General features: G+C 34.1%; 1 protein-coding gene across 3 annotated transcripts in view; it reads right to left on the minus strand.

Annotated features, from left to right (window-relative positions):
• The window catches only part of TCF12 (transcription factor 12), a 361,079-nt gene that overhangs the window by 39,635 nt on the left and 305,067 nt on the right, over nucleotides 1–16,377 (minus strand). For all 3 annotated transcript variants that reach the window (XM_081093085.1, XM_081093086.1, XM_081093087.1), the window contains 4 exons: nucleotides 8,868–8,973; nucleotides 7,485–7,624; nucleotides 7,083–7,227; nucleotides 6,717–6,781 (listed from right to left, as the gene is read on the minus strand). In XM_081093085.1, coding sequence (XP_080949211.1) covers nucleotides 6,717–6,781; nucleotides 7,083–7,227; nucleotides 7,485–7,624; nucleotides 8,868–8,973 — 456 coding nt within the window. The remainder of the gene's footprint in view (nucleotides 1–6,716; nucleotides 6,782–7,082; nucleotides 7,228–7,484; nucleotides 7,625–8,867; nucleotides 8,974–16,377) is intronic.

A 16,377-nucleotide genomic window follows, 5' to 3' on the forward strand; every position in this document is an offset into this window, starting at 1 on the left:
TTTTTAATTTCCTTGTCTGTAAGGATCAACATCATGAAAGCATTGGAGAAATAGCATTCCCTCTCTGTTCAACCCTCCTGCTTTTGTTTTCTTCATACTGCTTACATTAATTTCTAATTGTCCAAGTTTGTTTACTTGCCAATTATCAGTCTCTTATCCTTTTCCCTAGTAAAATGTATGCTGCAGAAAAGCAAGGACTTGGTCTTATTCAGACAAAAATCTGAATTATACAGAATGTGCAGCAGTTTCATACTCTACAACAGTGCTGGTAAGTATGTACATATTTGTTGAAAGAATGGATGATATCATCCTTTCAAAAAGTTACTATTTGAGAATTTTTAAAAAATCCTTGGATTATTTACGTAGACCACCCCGCTTTTACCCTTCCAGGTCCCTTAATGGAGATCTCCCCAGAGCCCTAGTCTCAGTTTTTTTTTTCTATTTATCTGTGCTAACTCTTGGTAAAACCATTCTTCACAAATACCAACTATGACCTCTCTGTGAATGACTTCTAAGTTGACATCTCTATCCTCAGACTGATTGCTGGACTTCTCCATAGGGACCTATTCTTCCATCTCAAGCTCAGTATGTCCAAACCCAAACTTTCATCACTGCCCCAAGCTTCCTACCCTTTCCCCTGTCTACTCTTCTGTTTTCTCTGCCTCAGTTAGCACCACCCTTCTCATGGTGATGAGAGCCACTTTCTCTCCTCCTTTCCCCAAGTCCCTCCACACTTCCCACCATAGATTCCAATACCCACAATTCTCTAGTTTCTGGAATAGGTACACATCATTCTCAGTGCCATGACACTTCCTCAGACCTTTACTAGAACTTGTGGCTAAACTATTTAAGTCTTTATAGACCCGTTACTCCTTGCTTCTTTCATTCCATACATAATTGCCTGAGCTATTGTCCTCACCAGTTTGAACAGTCAAATGCCATGCAGTGCTTCCTGTTGCCTAAATAAAACAGAATGAGATTTGATATCTTTTATAATCTGGTCACAAACATATCTTTCTACACTTTTACCTACATAAAATATTATGTACCCTATTATCCAAACAAAATAATTTTATTTTCATTTTCTGAACATAGCTTATCCTTTCAAAGCTCCTGTTCCTTAACTTCTCCCACATGAAATTCTATACCACATCACAGTACAGCTCAAATGTCACTCCTTTGTACTCTTAGAATAACCTGTACTTTTCTTTGGTTTTTTACTTCACACTATGTGATACACTATCATTATTTTTTTCTATGCCTATGTTATCTTCTCTCCTTGAATGTAAATTATTTGAAGGCAGATTCAACATTAAATCCATTACTGTTTGTCACTATCATGTACAAGTAGGTGTTCAATTTTTTTTTAATACTTGACAGATTAATACTGTGAGCCCAACACTTAAAATTTGCTATAATACTTTTTGATTTAAAGCAGGACTCAGTAAGTGGTAGTATTTACCTTAGTATTTATGTAAATGGGGTTCCGCAACAGGAATACCAAAAGGGTGAAAAAGATCTTGTTATAAAGATGAATTCACTTACAAATCAGTTTTATGGTGAAGCTTTGAGAACAATATAGTGAGGCTCCACTATTTCTGAGAATTAATGTACTCAGCTGTCCATACCACACTGTTAGGCAGGTATAAGCTTTTGAGAGTGTAACTAAACTATCAATATTTATTCTCCCTGATAACTCTGCCATTAGTGTTACATAATCCCTAATCATGCAAAGGACTAGTGACAACTTTTTCTTTTTTTTTTTTAAACTGATTTGAGAAAGGGAAAAACATCTATGTGAGAGAGAAACATTGATCGGTTGCCTCCTGTGCACCCTGACCAGGGATCAAACTCACAACCTAGGTATATGCCCTGACCGGGAATCAAACCCGCAACCTTTTTAGGTGTATGGGATGACATTCCAACCAACTAAACAACCTGGCCAGGGCTGGTGACAATTTCTTTATCTCAAAGAAGGAAGAAGTTCTACTTTAGAGGTACTTATCACTACCTTGCAATGACTTAGCAAAATGCTCGAATGCTGTATATAAAATAGGCATGAGCTTTTAAAACTCACTGTGAAAATAGAAGTACCAAAAACGTATCAAGTAAAAAAATATATATATAACTTTTAGTGTGTTTTTTCTAAAGCAACTTCTCCATTTGTACAATAAAAACAATTTTCTCTACTCAGCCATCACATTCCCTGGTTCTACTAAAGTGATAACAGATAGTACTGTTATTAATACTTTTCCTGAACTACAGGCTTTTTGTCCCTGTTGCTTTCATAAAAAGAATGTGTATGTGGGGAGAGGAGGAGCAACACAATGTTAAAAAGGCAAAATAATACAGACTTTTAGATCACAGGTCATTTAGTTAAACTTCACCTCTGCATGATTATTCTATTACCAAATAACATACAAATTATACTTATTCTATATAGAAATTGTTGTGTTACTTTAAGAAATTCTAAACATAAGGTCTTATTTAACAGACAGCATTCTAAATCAGGAATACATTACTTTTTGACCTTAAAGGACTCCTACAGTGATGTTTGAAAAAAAAGAAAAAAGTCAGTCATTTAAAAATGGGAACGGGAGTGATTTAGAATCTACAGCATAAACACAAAGTAAGGCTCATTCCGCATGCAGCCATGGTCCTCAGTACTGTTAAATGACCAATGATGAATAACTCCCAATACCTTCTGCCAGGCTTAAGAGGTAATATGCCTCATTTTACTGCAACAAATAAGGCTCCTCCTCCTATCAGTCATGGTCTATTCCAATCAGCAGGGTGCCAATAAGCCAGAGGGTAATGAAAAGGGCCTCAGACAAAAAAGAAACAATAGGGAGCTCCGAAACCCAACCCTGGAACTGTGAGCCCAATTTTTTAAACACTACAGTGCACATTTCAGTTAATCTTTATTATGCTAATGTTATTGAGTCTAAGGAACAAAGACACTTATTTCATGAATTACTTTTAAACATCAACTTCCCTGAATTTTCTTTTCTTTTGTCAAAGACTACTGACCATTTAACTATCCAGATTAAAACTCTCTCTCTCTTCTTTGCTCTGAGGTAGAAATCGAAACATAAATTATCACAAAGAAGTCTGATATAATCAACAAAGTTAAACAGTTCTCTTGTTTGATCTCCTCTAAATTAAAGACCAAGTGTTTTGATATGGTATTAAGCACTGAAATAAACCAGATGTTTCTTCCTCTATATAACTCTCCATGGGCACAATCTTAAAGGGTTATTGTCTGGCAAATGTTCAGGGAAATGCATTAGAAACGGCACGAATGCCCAGATTTTCCTTTCCTTCTATCTACCCTAGTTTATAATCTAAACTAATGCATAATCCACAGGGCTTTGGGAACTTTGTGTAAATACTTTCATGTACAATTCTCTTTTTAGCTATCCTGAGATTAAGACCACAATTATCCAGGCTTAAACCTAAAATAAAGGAACCTTTGCAAATGTATTATCTGGCTTTACATGTTTAATCACACAGTATTTTATGTGCTCTTTAATACCTAAACTGAAGAACAAAGGTTGTACCCTCTGATGTTTTACACATGAAAGACCTTCTAAGACATATAACAGACAACTGGGGCGCTAGAAATATCTTCCAATGATAATAGGATGGTGCTTCTCCAACTAAAACTAGATGCTATGTTAAAAATGTCACATTATAAAGAACTTAACATTTCAAAATACTCATGGTCACCACTTTCAAAGATCTATAATATCAAACATAAAATTCTGATATGCCAGACTCTTAAATGTAATCCTCATAAAATTCCTTCTCCTCATCTCTTCTAATCCTTCCTATGTCCAATGTAATATATTTGCTTTTCAGTACATTCTGAGAGCACTAAAGTGAATGTGAGTCTGTTAGAGAAAGAATGTATTTGGGGGAGGTGTCCAGTGGGGAGGGGGCAGCAGATGGATTGAAGGAAGGGATTTGAAGTGTGCAGACTATGGCATGCAGTGATGGAGCAGATGGAATGCATCACCATCAGCTATGACAGAAATGATTTATGGAATGACCTGGCTGCTCCTGCCTAGTAACAACATAGGATGACAGAACTGAGTTTCCATGACAACCAAAGCCCACCCACTAACTAGATTAAACATTCTTCCCTAGCTTCCACTAACACTGATTTTGGATTTACTTTTCTAAATGCCAACTGATTGGCTCATATGTTGGTCATAAATATGGGAAAATAGTCAAGGACTTGGAAGGTAACTAAAAAAGAGCTTGAAGGACATCACTAATTCTTGCCTACCTGAATGCCAAGATTGCTTCCCATAAATCTTCTTTTAATATAATAAACAGACTTTTGAGAAAAAAGCCCCTGAAATGCAGGTTATATTTTTAAAAGTTCCTAGTATTAAAGGCTCGAATATTATTTATCCTCCTACATGTGCAATATATACTACTGGATTCTTTCAGAATTAGCACAAGGAATACGGCAGGCCAATCAAATACCTGAGAGGCCCTTGGACTTAATATCTATATATATAAAAGCCTAATATGCAAAGTATCCCCTCAGGAGTTCGACAGGGAGACCAGGAGTTTGACAGGGAGACCAGGAGTTTGACAGGGAGACCAGGAGTTCAATCGCTTGCTATGATGTGCACTGATCACCAGGGGGCGGCATGGAGCAAAGGCAGGCCCCAGACAGCGGCTGGCAGCTGGGGAAGAGAGGCCCCAGCTGGCAGCTGGAAGGCCCTGATCAGCCCTGATCGCCGGCCAGGCCTAGGGACCCTACCCGTGCATGAATTTCATGCACCGGGCCTCTAGTCCTATATAGTAAAAGCCTAATATGCTAAGTGTCTGACCGTTCGCTTCGCTATGACACACACTGACCACCAGGGGGCAGAAGCTCCGACCAGTAGGTTAGCTTGCTGCTGGGGTATGGTGCATTTAGACTGGGTGAGATGGGCCGGACACGCCCTGGAGCCCTCCTGCGGTTCCTCCCTGGCCCCTGATCATGCACCGGTGGGGCCCCTCGGCCTGGCCTGCACCCTCTAGCAATCTGGGACCCCTCGGGGTATGTTGGAGAGTTGGTTTCGGCCCGATCCCCACAGGTCAGGCTGAGGGACCCCACCAGTGCACAAATCTGTGCACCAGGCCTCTAGTTATAGAATAATTTTCTTCCTAAGTAGGTATTTTCACCAGGTGGCAATTAAATAGACAACTGCCTTTGTTTAATCCTCACCAATCTGTAAAACAACTCACTGCACCATTGTTCTTTCTGGAAGTACAAAGGAGTTAAGCTCATCAGTTCTGGGTTCTCATTTAATATATATGAACTTCACCATACCTACCTTGGTGATCCTAGGGCAAGAGACTTAATCTTTCTGAGCTCAAGTCACTTAACCTTTTAAACCTTAGTTCCTCATCTGTAATATGGGAGAAATAATGCCAACCTCACAAGGTTTTCTTTAGGATTAAATGAAAAAAGTCATGTAAATGCTTAGTATACTGCCTAGCACCTAGTAACCATTCAAATTATAGCCGCTATTTCTGTGGGTTATGTTATCACCATTATTTTTGTCATATGATGAAAAGACTGAATTCAATAAATATTTACTGAGTTCTATTTTGTGCAGGGCTCCATTATGTGATAGATAAGTTTGAGTTGGCTTCATTTCTCAAGAAACTTGTACTTGGTTGCAAAGAAAGGTTCATTTACAGAAACCAAAATCAAAGAGGTTTACTTCCTTAAAGGTTCAATAGTTGCTTCCTATTAATTACTTTCACATTAAGTGGTTTGTCCTCCTCATGAACAGCAGCAAATGTATTTGACAAAGTTAACTGCACTTCATAGAAAATGTAAGACAAGTCTGTGAGAATTCTGAGAGACATGTTATTCAGGAGAAAAAAAAGAAAAACCCTAAGGAAAAACTTCAGAAGTGGAACCTCCTTTAAATTATTAGATTTGTAATCTTTGTGAATTGCTGGTAAATGTCCTCCCCAAAAAATTCCAAAAGAAGGGATTTCAGTTTTAATGTTTTACGGATCACATATTAAAACATAATCATTGCTTTTATTAAAGCAAATCATTGCTTTGCCATTAATGTCTTGATGTGATATAAACTAGATGCTCAAGAAAATACTATGAAATTCCTCCAAATCAGTTTTATTAATTTTAGCACAAATTCTTCAATGAATCTGGCTTTTTGTAGGGAAGGCTCTCATTTCCTATTATTTTGAATGAATCATTTGCACATGATTATTTTTTCCTTTTAAAAAATATGTAAAATACTTTCTGTCTAGGAAAAATTCCTTATAAAAGCACTTCCTTCTCCGGATCAGGAAATAACTGAGTTGTCTTTCTTGGTTCCACTTGACTTATGTTAATGGGCAAATCACTAAGTATTTGAAACTAATACATAGCTTTAAATATTAATCTCAGAAATTTGTGCTTTACAAATTTCTTTTCCTTATGCCTACATCTATTTCATTAAGACAAAGACATATATTTAAATTAAAGTTAGAAGAATAGATCTTGTGGGAATGTTCTCAAAAGTTGTTTTAAGGGCATCATGAATTGATACAAACTGAAGATAGTGCTAAATGAGTAATGAAGTTGATCCTGCTATAACTATATCCTTTAACTATGACACATACTACCCACAAAATATAATCACTATATTTCATCAGTATAATATTCATTTAGTACAATATATAAAATCGATACTCACAGATGCCAAAGCCTTTCCAAGTGCATCGCCTGTCTGTGAACTTCCAGCAGCATTCCCTCTGGTTCCTGAATATTTCAAGTAGAAAAACAAATCAAGAATTTTAGCAAGCTGGGATACTTTTTTAGCACTCTGCCATTATTTCTAGGGTGCTCTCTATTGTTATCTCACAACTGTCATAATAAACCAGCAAATACTCTGCATGTGTTGTACTTAGTAGCTAAAGATGTTTCTACACTAAGAAAAATGAAAATATTTCTTTTCTTCCTTTCTTTAATTTTTAAATTCAATACTAAAAATATATTAAAAGGTATGGGGTTGACTGAAATTCCCATAATTAGGGAGTTTTGCCAACTTGAAAAAGCTCACCTAGAATGCTATCTGATCCATTGATGGGAGGAGTGTGTGAAGCAGCAACGTAAGGTGAACTGCTGGTACTGCCACGATGGAAGCTGGACATTGGTGGAAGACTCGTGTTTATGTCTGTTGGTGAAACTGAGTGTGGAGGATAACTCTAGAGAAAGGGGGAAAGAGACATACTGTATTAAATACATTTTCTTAATAATATGCACATATAACTGGACAACTACTGTAACAGGTCAAAAAGAACATCACAAGTTAGCAGCTAAAGTGTCATGCTTAATGCAGTAAGCTTAGACATATTTCAAACTTCAGAAGTTTTGGCAGAACCAAATCTTACACTTGTAATCCAATAAGAAACACAAGTGTGGACAAAGTGCTGCTACACCCTAGTCATGTGTTACAGCCTACCAAGCGGTCATGTGAATGAAGGCTGCCATAACTACTGGATTGAGACATGTGGGAAGTGGAGGTCCCCAGAATTCCACCAAAACCAGGCTGGCTCATCCCATTTGATGAACTCCAAAGATCAGAAGAATTGTGGGTCCCATCTAAGACAAAAAGAGAAATATAAAATTTTCCTTAGCTAAAAATTTTTCTTATTTTGATGATGCTAAAAAATTCAAAGGGTACCCTCCAGATATTTTTCCCTCCCCTTTCCAATCTAGTCATCTATCTAGTTTTCTTCCCTTCCAAACTGCATGACTATCTAAAAAGAAGGAATAAAACTTTACAGTTAGAGAAAAAGTTATTCAAACTAATAGGTAAGCTATTATAAAAATCCTCAAAAGACTTCGCTTAATAGCAAGAATCATAAAAATTCCAAATTTGGTGATATGTTGGATTTAATTTTAGGTTAAGTGGTATACTCATAAATATTTTTTAAAAGTCCTTAATCTATAACAATTTACATTATATCAAACATTCTGAAACTGCAGAATAAAAAAGTTTCTCTAAAACAGCGGTTCTCAACCTGTGGGTCGCGACCCCTTTAGCGGTGGAACGACCCTTTCACAGGGGTCGCCTAAGACCATCCTGCATATCAGATATTTACATTATGATTCACAACAGTAGCAACATTACAGTTATGAAGTAACAACAATAATAATTTTATGGTTGGGTCACAACATGAGGAACTGTATTTAAAGGGCCAGAAGGTTGAGAACCACTGCTCTAAAAGTAAACCTAAGTAATTGATAATGCCTATATTACAGTCAGCCTTCAAATGAAATGTTAGCAAAGACTTCATTCACCAATGTAAAGTCAAGGAACCACTTATGCAGTAATTTATTGCTCCCATAGTATACACTTTCCATAGTCCAAACCACAGGAGACCAAATAAAAATGATTTGCTAGACATAAATTAATGGAAATGTAATACTTTATCTTAACAAGTTGTATTCTGTCCTATGATATTCAATCTTTATTCATATTGATAAATCTAGGAATGATATGAATCTGTAATTTAAATAAGAACCTAGAGTTGTTAATATCTTTCATACATTTAAATTATAAAATGAAAAATTCATTTTTCTCAGTTTAAATCAATTGTAAATTCAATCAATAGTAGATGGGCACTCCAATGGTTTGCTGGATAGTCCAACAATGCAGTCAGCAATAAATCACACTAGAGAATTTAAAAAAATAAATTTTCATTTACATCAGCCAAAAATACCTAGATAAAAAATGTCTGAATTTCTATAAAGGTATTCTTTTTCCTCACAACTGTACAATTTTAGCTAATATACAATAGATAACTGCTGTAGTATTTGACAACTATTTGGCAGTACTTACCTTGCATAAAGAAAGTGCTAGCAAACATACTGGTTGGTGGCTTGGGAGATGGATAACTAGGAGATTCACGGTTGAAATCATCTGAATTTGGGGATGGTGCATATACCTTAAAATTAAATACGAAATTTAATTAAAATGTAAATTACTCTCATATCACTTATGTATAATGATTGTAGCAGTATAAAGGGCCATAAAAGACCATTACCTCATATCTACGAAGGCCTAACACAGATCCAAAGAAATTGCTTAAATCCACATAAATAATGTCTAACTTGGTTACTATCTACATATTTATTTTTAGCTGCTTACTAGAGAAAAATACTACTCCAAATACAGGGTGGGGCAAAAGTAGATTTAGTTGTTTGTATGAAAAATAATGCAATTGTTAATAAATAATAATACAAGAATAAACTGTTTTGTGTACTCACAACTGTAAACCTACTTTTGCCCCACCTTATATTCCTGTAATATATTTTTGTGTGACAATTATACCAGGTGGTTGAAGAAAGTCATAAATGTTGACTCTGTTTTACAAGACATAAATTCATATAAACTCATGATTCAAAATGTGATGATGGAAACAAATGTCTTTTGAACAGAGCATGAAATAAAATTTGGGTTTAATCATAAAAATTCATTCTTTTCTCTGTTACAAGATTTATTAAAAAATACATTAGATTAAGTGCTACTATGCTTTATTACTATTTAAGAATCTCATTTAATTTGTCAGAGCAGCACTAATTTTCTTTGGCACATCTTTGCTTCAGATAAGCAAAATATGAACATTTTGAACTGGCAAATGGACAACATTGGCATTTTTCCGGAAAACTAAACGGTCAATCAAATAACTTTAAAAAAATGTTTGTACTGATTTCAGAGAGAGGAAAGAAGAGGGAGAGAGGGACAGAAAGATCAATGATGAGAGAGAATCATTAATTAGCTACCTTCTATACACCCCCTACTAGAGATTGAGCCCACAACCCGGTCATGTGCCCTGACCGGGAATTGAACTAGCAACCTCTTCACGGTAGATACTCAACCACTGAGCAACACCGGCTAGGCCACATAACTTTAACACTCAGAACATGATCAAACCATTTTCATGATGACCACTGAAACCAAGATGAAAAAAGAATACATTTAAGGTAATACATGGTCTGTAAAAGTAAAGCGGGAGTCAGGAAGAATGGAAAGGTGTATTATGAACAGTGTATAAACATTTCTTTTGTTTAGTCTGATAAGAATATGTACATTAAAATTCATTCCAAAATAAAAATCCTAAGAGTCCGCTTAAGTAGAAATCCTAAGAGTCCACTTGAGAGTCCCATTAACTAAAATTATGGGAGCATGTGTAAAAAAATCATATTTATTTCATAAGCGTAAGAAATTTCTGGAATTATACATGAGAAACTTAATGGTTACACATCTGGACTTAGAACTGGGAAGGAGGACATTTACTTTATGCCCTTCCACACAGTTTGATATTTTTACCCTGAGCACATATTTCTGTGCACTAATAAAAAAAAGTCAAGGAAGCACACACTGAGATTACAATGGGAGCCAAATTTTTTATTTACATAAACTATCATTTATATTCCATTTAGTCTTTCACTGAGGTATTAACTAACTATAAAGACTTCTGGCAAATTACTTAACCCTCCAGACTCAACTATCTCATCTGAAAGATAGTGCTAACAGTACCTGCCTACATTAGGTGGTTGGTAGGAAGATCAGACAAGATAATATATATAAAATGTTTAGCACAATGATCACTCACCAAGTATTAGCTAATAGTATCATTCTTATAGGAGCAATTATAATGCTATGTATTTTTCCTGTTCAGTCCTCAAATACTGTTTCTTACAGCTGTCTGATGTGATCTGAAAAATTCATCTACATAAAAGGTTAAAAAGCTAATTTTTACTCTTCTTGCTACTTGTGCTGATACTTGCACAGGTGTGTCTTTTTAATGGATTAGGAACTCAGGTTAGTTTCCTACCTTTCAGATCCCAAAGGTAAAAATACACCTGTGGTACCTGAGAAGCTTGGGACAAAATATATTCTTATGAATTATCCAGAAGGATCCTAGATAGGGCAATATGATAGATAAAATGTTTCATTCATATATATATATATATGAATATATATATATATATATGTATATATATATATATATATTAAACAGTTTTCTAGCTTAGTATTACATAAAAACAGTGTGAAAATGAAATAATTGGGTATACACAAATGTGTTTGGAATGTATTATATAGGCTATGATAGGTAAGAAAAAGTTTTCAGGAGAGGAATTTTGTACTTTTTTCTTTTAATCAAGATTCAGTGTCTACATTCAGCCACAGATAGATGCTCTCTGTTCCCTTTATATATCGATTTTCCCAAACTAGGCTAAAACCACAAACAACAACAAATAAAGTAAATCCAAATATGTAGCAAGAAAATACAATGAAAATAAAATTTAGAAACCAGCATTAGAACATGTGTTGTTGTTTTGTCACAAATGCTTATTTATCATATACATCATCACTGATCTCAAAGTATGAAATAAAAAATTCTCTATTTCTATACAGGTTATAGACTGAAACAGTAGGTAAGCCTCCCACTGATCATTATGAAAAACTCCAGTTTTGATGTCATTTCACAAAAAAACCTACATAATTTGCCAGTTTAAATTTATACATAATTTATCAATTTATATTTCTTTATCCTTATTACCATTCAATTCACTGTATTCTGAACAAAATATACTTACTTTAATAAAAAGATAAACCTCACTTTACTGCTTTACAAATTGCTGTCAAATAAATAATATACTGATCAGATAATGGTTAATAGATGGCTGTCATGTAAAGCAAGAAAAACCGATATAGATCACACCAAGGAGAAGAGACTTGCCTAGTCTTGTAAACATTTTGAAACTATACAGAGAAAATAAAATGGACTCATTTTAGAGGTAAAGTTATTTTTAATGTTAGTTTTTATAAACAGACGTTGAAAAATAAATGGACTTTTGAAGGATAGATCTTACAAATGAAAATGGTAAAAACTAAACTACCATAAGTTTATCATATATTTACTAACGTAAGTTCAAAGTTTATATATTAATAAAAATGTTTTGAAAAACTTGGTTATTAGGCCCATCTAACAGCATTTCTAACCCAGCCAAAGAACTTTACTTTTGGTATCTTAACCATAGCTTGCAAAAACATAGATGCAATGTTATGAAGCAGCAGTTGTGCCAGTCTTGATTTTTCAGATCAAAGAGTTCTTGCGGCAAAGCGCAACTGATGTGGTCTCAAAGACTTTATTAACTCCAGATGTAGGGAAATAGTCAGCCAATTCCACAAAAAGAGCAAGTCTCTTTTAGTTACAATCAGTACTGGCTACAAATTAAAACCAGACTGCTTATGTCATCTGATCACCTGCACATAGATGCCAGTTTTTTTTCTAGTTAATGATCTAATCATGCATTTAAATCTTAAGTATGATTTCGTATCACAGCAAACAATCTCAAAATTAAGAGAAAAGAATATGTATGCTTTAAGATGATTAAAATCTACCAGAAGTCAAACTATTAAAAAAAAATAAAAAAAACTACAAGTAATTTAAGATGTTCAAATAAAATGTGGTACTCAGAAATTGTCTTTAGAATTCTAGCTTCATTTAAGAATGTCAGGCTCACAGTAGCTATCATGAGACTGTCTTCCTTCTTTCCCACGCACTTACATTTTCTCCCTCAGGAATGGTGATGAGAGAAAATCTGAGTGTCTAGTGAATAGAACCATAACATTTATTCCAACTTGAGTGAATATATAACTGAAAATCTAAGAGTATCTTCCTTTCACTGTTAAAGAACAAATCCACATTAATATCTTTAATGTCCTCATCCCATCCATCCAAATTGGCTTTTTTAAGAGTAATAGAGTACACCAGGGATGAATATTTACAATTATAGCGATCACACAATTATCCTTGGAATGTTAAAACATACAAGCAATGTGAGTTAAGTTAGCAAAAACAGATTCCCTTTTTCCTGTTTGGATGGTTCAGTTCAATCATATGGATAACCCCAAATTCAGGGCAGCCACTTTGTTTAGCTCTAGAGGCTGGAGCTGTGTACTGTGCTCTTGATTTTAATGCATCCTTCATGTAATTAATATTGGAAACATCTATGCAAAGCAGAAAGGCATAATTATTTTCTGATGCTTACTGAGAAAAGATGCAAGAAAGTAAAAAGCTTTTGCTAAAATGATCTTTTCTTTTATCTTGTCATACCCAGTGATGAGTTAAAAGACAATGTCATTCCCCATGCTTTTTAAAATAGATTCACCACCTGTGTGGTGACTGATATTTTTAAATATTCCAAATGATGAAGAGATGAGAATAGCTGTATATCCTAATTAAGAAACCTTCTACAGAAAATGAGAAGAATGCTTTAGATGAGCACTGGCCAACAGAGGTTTCTGTGACGATGGAAATGTCCTATATCTGTGCTGTACAACAGCAGCCACTAATTACACGTGACTATGGAACAGTTGAAAGGTGGATAGTACAACTGAGGAAATGAAACTTTAATTAATTTAGTTATATGTGACTAATGGTTACTACAGAACAACACAGGTGTAGATCACTCTTCTTTACCTAACAGTTTAAAATCACATACATTACCTTAAAAGAAATATTCTAGCAGTCTCATAAGCTCCAAGGCCCATCAAGACCACAATCAGCCTAAACCCTCACCTTGGGAACACCTTCAGCTAATTTGGAAAGGAAGATAGAGAAGCTTATCCACTGTTCTGAGCATGTTCTAACAGAAATTATTACCAAGATTTCAATATGCTTAAGCTTCTATTTGTTCTTTTGTCAAGATGCTTTGAATAGTTCTCTTTTAAGTTATAATATGTAAAAGATCATTAAATGCTTTAATACATGCTAACATGAAGCTCCAATATGTAAAAAACGTTATGCTAAAAATAGAAATAATCTTTAGCACAACTGTTATCAACTTACCAAAATAACAAAGTAAAACACAATCATTTGGCTAATTAATCTTACCATCAGAATTTTAAAATAAAAATGTGAAATCATATTCAAGAACATCCATTTAATTAATCATATATTTTATATAACTACATTTTATATTAAACAACATAAAATTTTACAAGCTGGTACTTAAAACCTGAAAAAGAAAATCCCAACTAAAGTCAAATCCTGAAATACTATTAATCAAATTTTGGGGGGCAATAGTTTTTAAAATGTGCACATTTAAGAGTTAACACTCAAAAACTAAAAAAGAAAAACTAAGTAATTATTATAAGATTTACTTTTTAGTTATTGCTGATTACCTATGCAGGTTCCACACATAGCAACACACACAAATAACAGCTTCCTGAATTTTGTGGGACCTGAATTTAGTAAAAAATAAGCTGTTTAAAAAAGAGTAGATAAGTTGTTTAATAATTATACTCACTCAGATAAGAATGCTAGATAAGTGTTAGAGGAAGTTAAAGAAATTTCCTAAAAATGATTTCCTATTTATTCTTCTGATCACTTTGGATCCATTATTTACTATAAATACTGATATTATGTATACACTCAGATAAAAAGCATCTTTAACCTAACTGGCAAAATTTTAAAGTTTCTGAAATTTAGGTCTTCCCACTTTCTTTGTTCCTTCTCTAATCAAAATTAAAACATAACCCCAAAGAAAAAGTAATTAAAACATTTAATTAAATCTATGAAACAGCAGTCTAATCAAAGGATTCCCCCATATCTAAGACACAAATGACAGATTTGATAAATATCTTAATGCTTTTAGTATTTTAATATTACATAAACAAATTTTGCCATAGAGCCCAATCTATGACAATAGATTTTATGGTGATTGCAAACCTAGGGAGAAAATATTTGGATAGTTCCAGTACTAAATACCACAAGAACTAAAACCAAAGGCATTAAAAAGTAAAATGTCTGAAGCACAAGAACTAACTCAGGGACATAGAAACCATCTCTATGGAAGATTCTTTTCACCTAATTAGCATGCTAAAAACAATAATAATTCCTATAAAAGATATAATATGTATGTTTTTGATAATTTCATAAATAAGAGCAGTATCTTTTTTCAAGAATTTCCAGAGACATGTTTAGGATGAAGTAAAATGTCCTTGCTAATAACAGTAAGAAAAAAGAATTCAGTTTTGGCACAAAACTGCTTAAAATTAATTGCTACTTCTGCAGTCTAACAAGCATAATTGAATATTACTGGTTTTCAATTGTGAGAAAAACTTCTTAGGTAAGTCAAGCACATTTTTATAACTTAACAGCACTGGGCATATTTCATTAGCTCTTTATTGTAACTGCTAACATTTCTATAATAACCACAAAATTTTCCTGAGAGATAAACTGTGAAATTTTTAAAGGACTGGGTTTGAAATTTGTATGCTGGGATAATATAGTACTTGAACAAATCAATGAGTGTCATTTCTTAGTTACCTGCATTTTAAAGAAATTTAGATCCAACAATACAGCACCTGATCCCTTTCTTTAACATGTTCATTAACTAGTCAAAAGGGACACAAACTTCTTTCTAACATTAATAAAGTTGATCAGTGAGTGACAGCATACTCTCTTGGCAGGGCCTATAGTTTTAACTCACTGATATTTGTGCTCACTTGAATCAGGATAAAAAAAAAGACCTTCTTGGATTCATATCAGGAATATAGTCTCAGATGTTTTTGGTAAAGGGATAAACAATCAAATAAGATTTAAGATGAAGTCCTTGTCACTCATTGTCTTTAGTATTCTACCTTTAGAGAATTATTAAATGACTTCATATTTTCCTAATCATATACATTCGATTTAACTCTACTGGGCCCACAGACAGCCTGGAAATTTGAATTAATCTAATTGTGTTTTCTTTCCCTTGTTAATTAGCAGCAAATCCCCAACAAAACACAAATGTAGTTCTATACACTCTCACAGGGGTTTCTGTGCTTTTATTAACTGAAAATGTTTATTTGAAAAATAAGTCTTAGAAATATTTACAATGCCATTTTAGCTACTTGAGACCCTAATTCTTATGAAATACAAATTATGTGGGCAGAAAGCTGCTAAAACTATGCTAAACTAGTTTCTAGTACTACGAGTTCTATTCGAAGAGGAGACCTGAGTTTTTAAACATATTTAGGATAGTTTTAAGTTCTTCATCTTAAACAGAAATAAAAATTTGCTTGACTGACCACATCAATTAGCATTCAGAAAATTGTTAGCCTGATCAAAATATATTCATTTATTTTTAGGAATGGCCCACTGTTTTTCTGTTACATTTTCTTTCCATTGTAGTATGTTTTGATATAAATGGTAGTAAGGATAAGTGAAGCTAGGCCTTTTGCTATGGAGACTAGTTGCTTTGCTCTTGGATGATATAAAAGAGAAAACCTGCTCTTGGGAGAGAGACCTGGGTTCAATTCTGGCTTAAGCACTTACTAACTGGGGCTT

This window comes from Myotis nattereri (genome assembly GCF_964212035.1).
Source record: "Myotis nattereri genome assembly, chromosome: 1".
Taxonomy (NCBI): domain Eukaryota; kingdom Metazoa; phylum Chordata; class Mammalia; order Chiroptera; family Vespertilionidae; genus Myotis; species Myotis nattereri.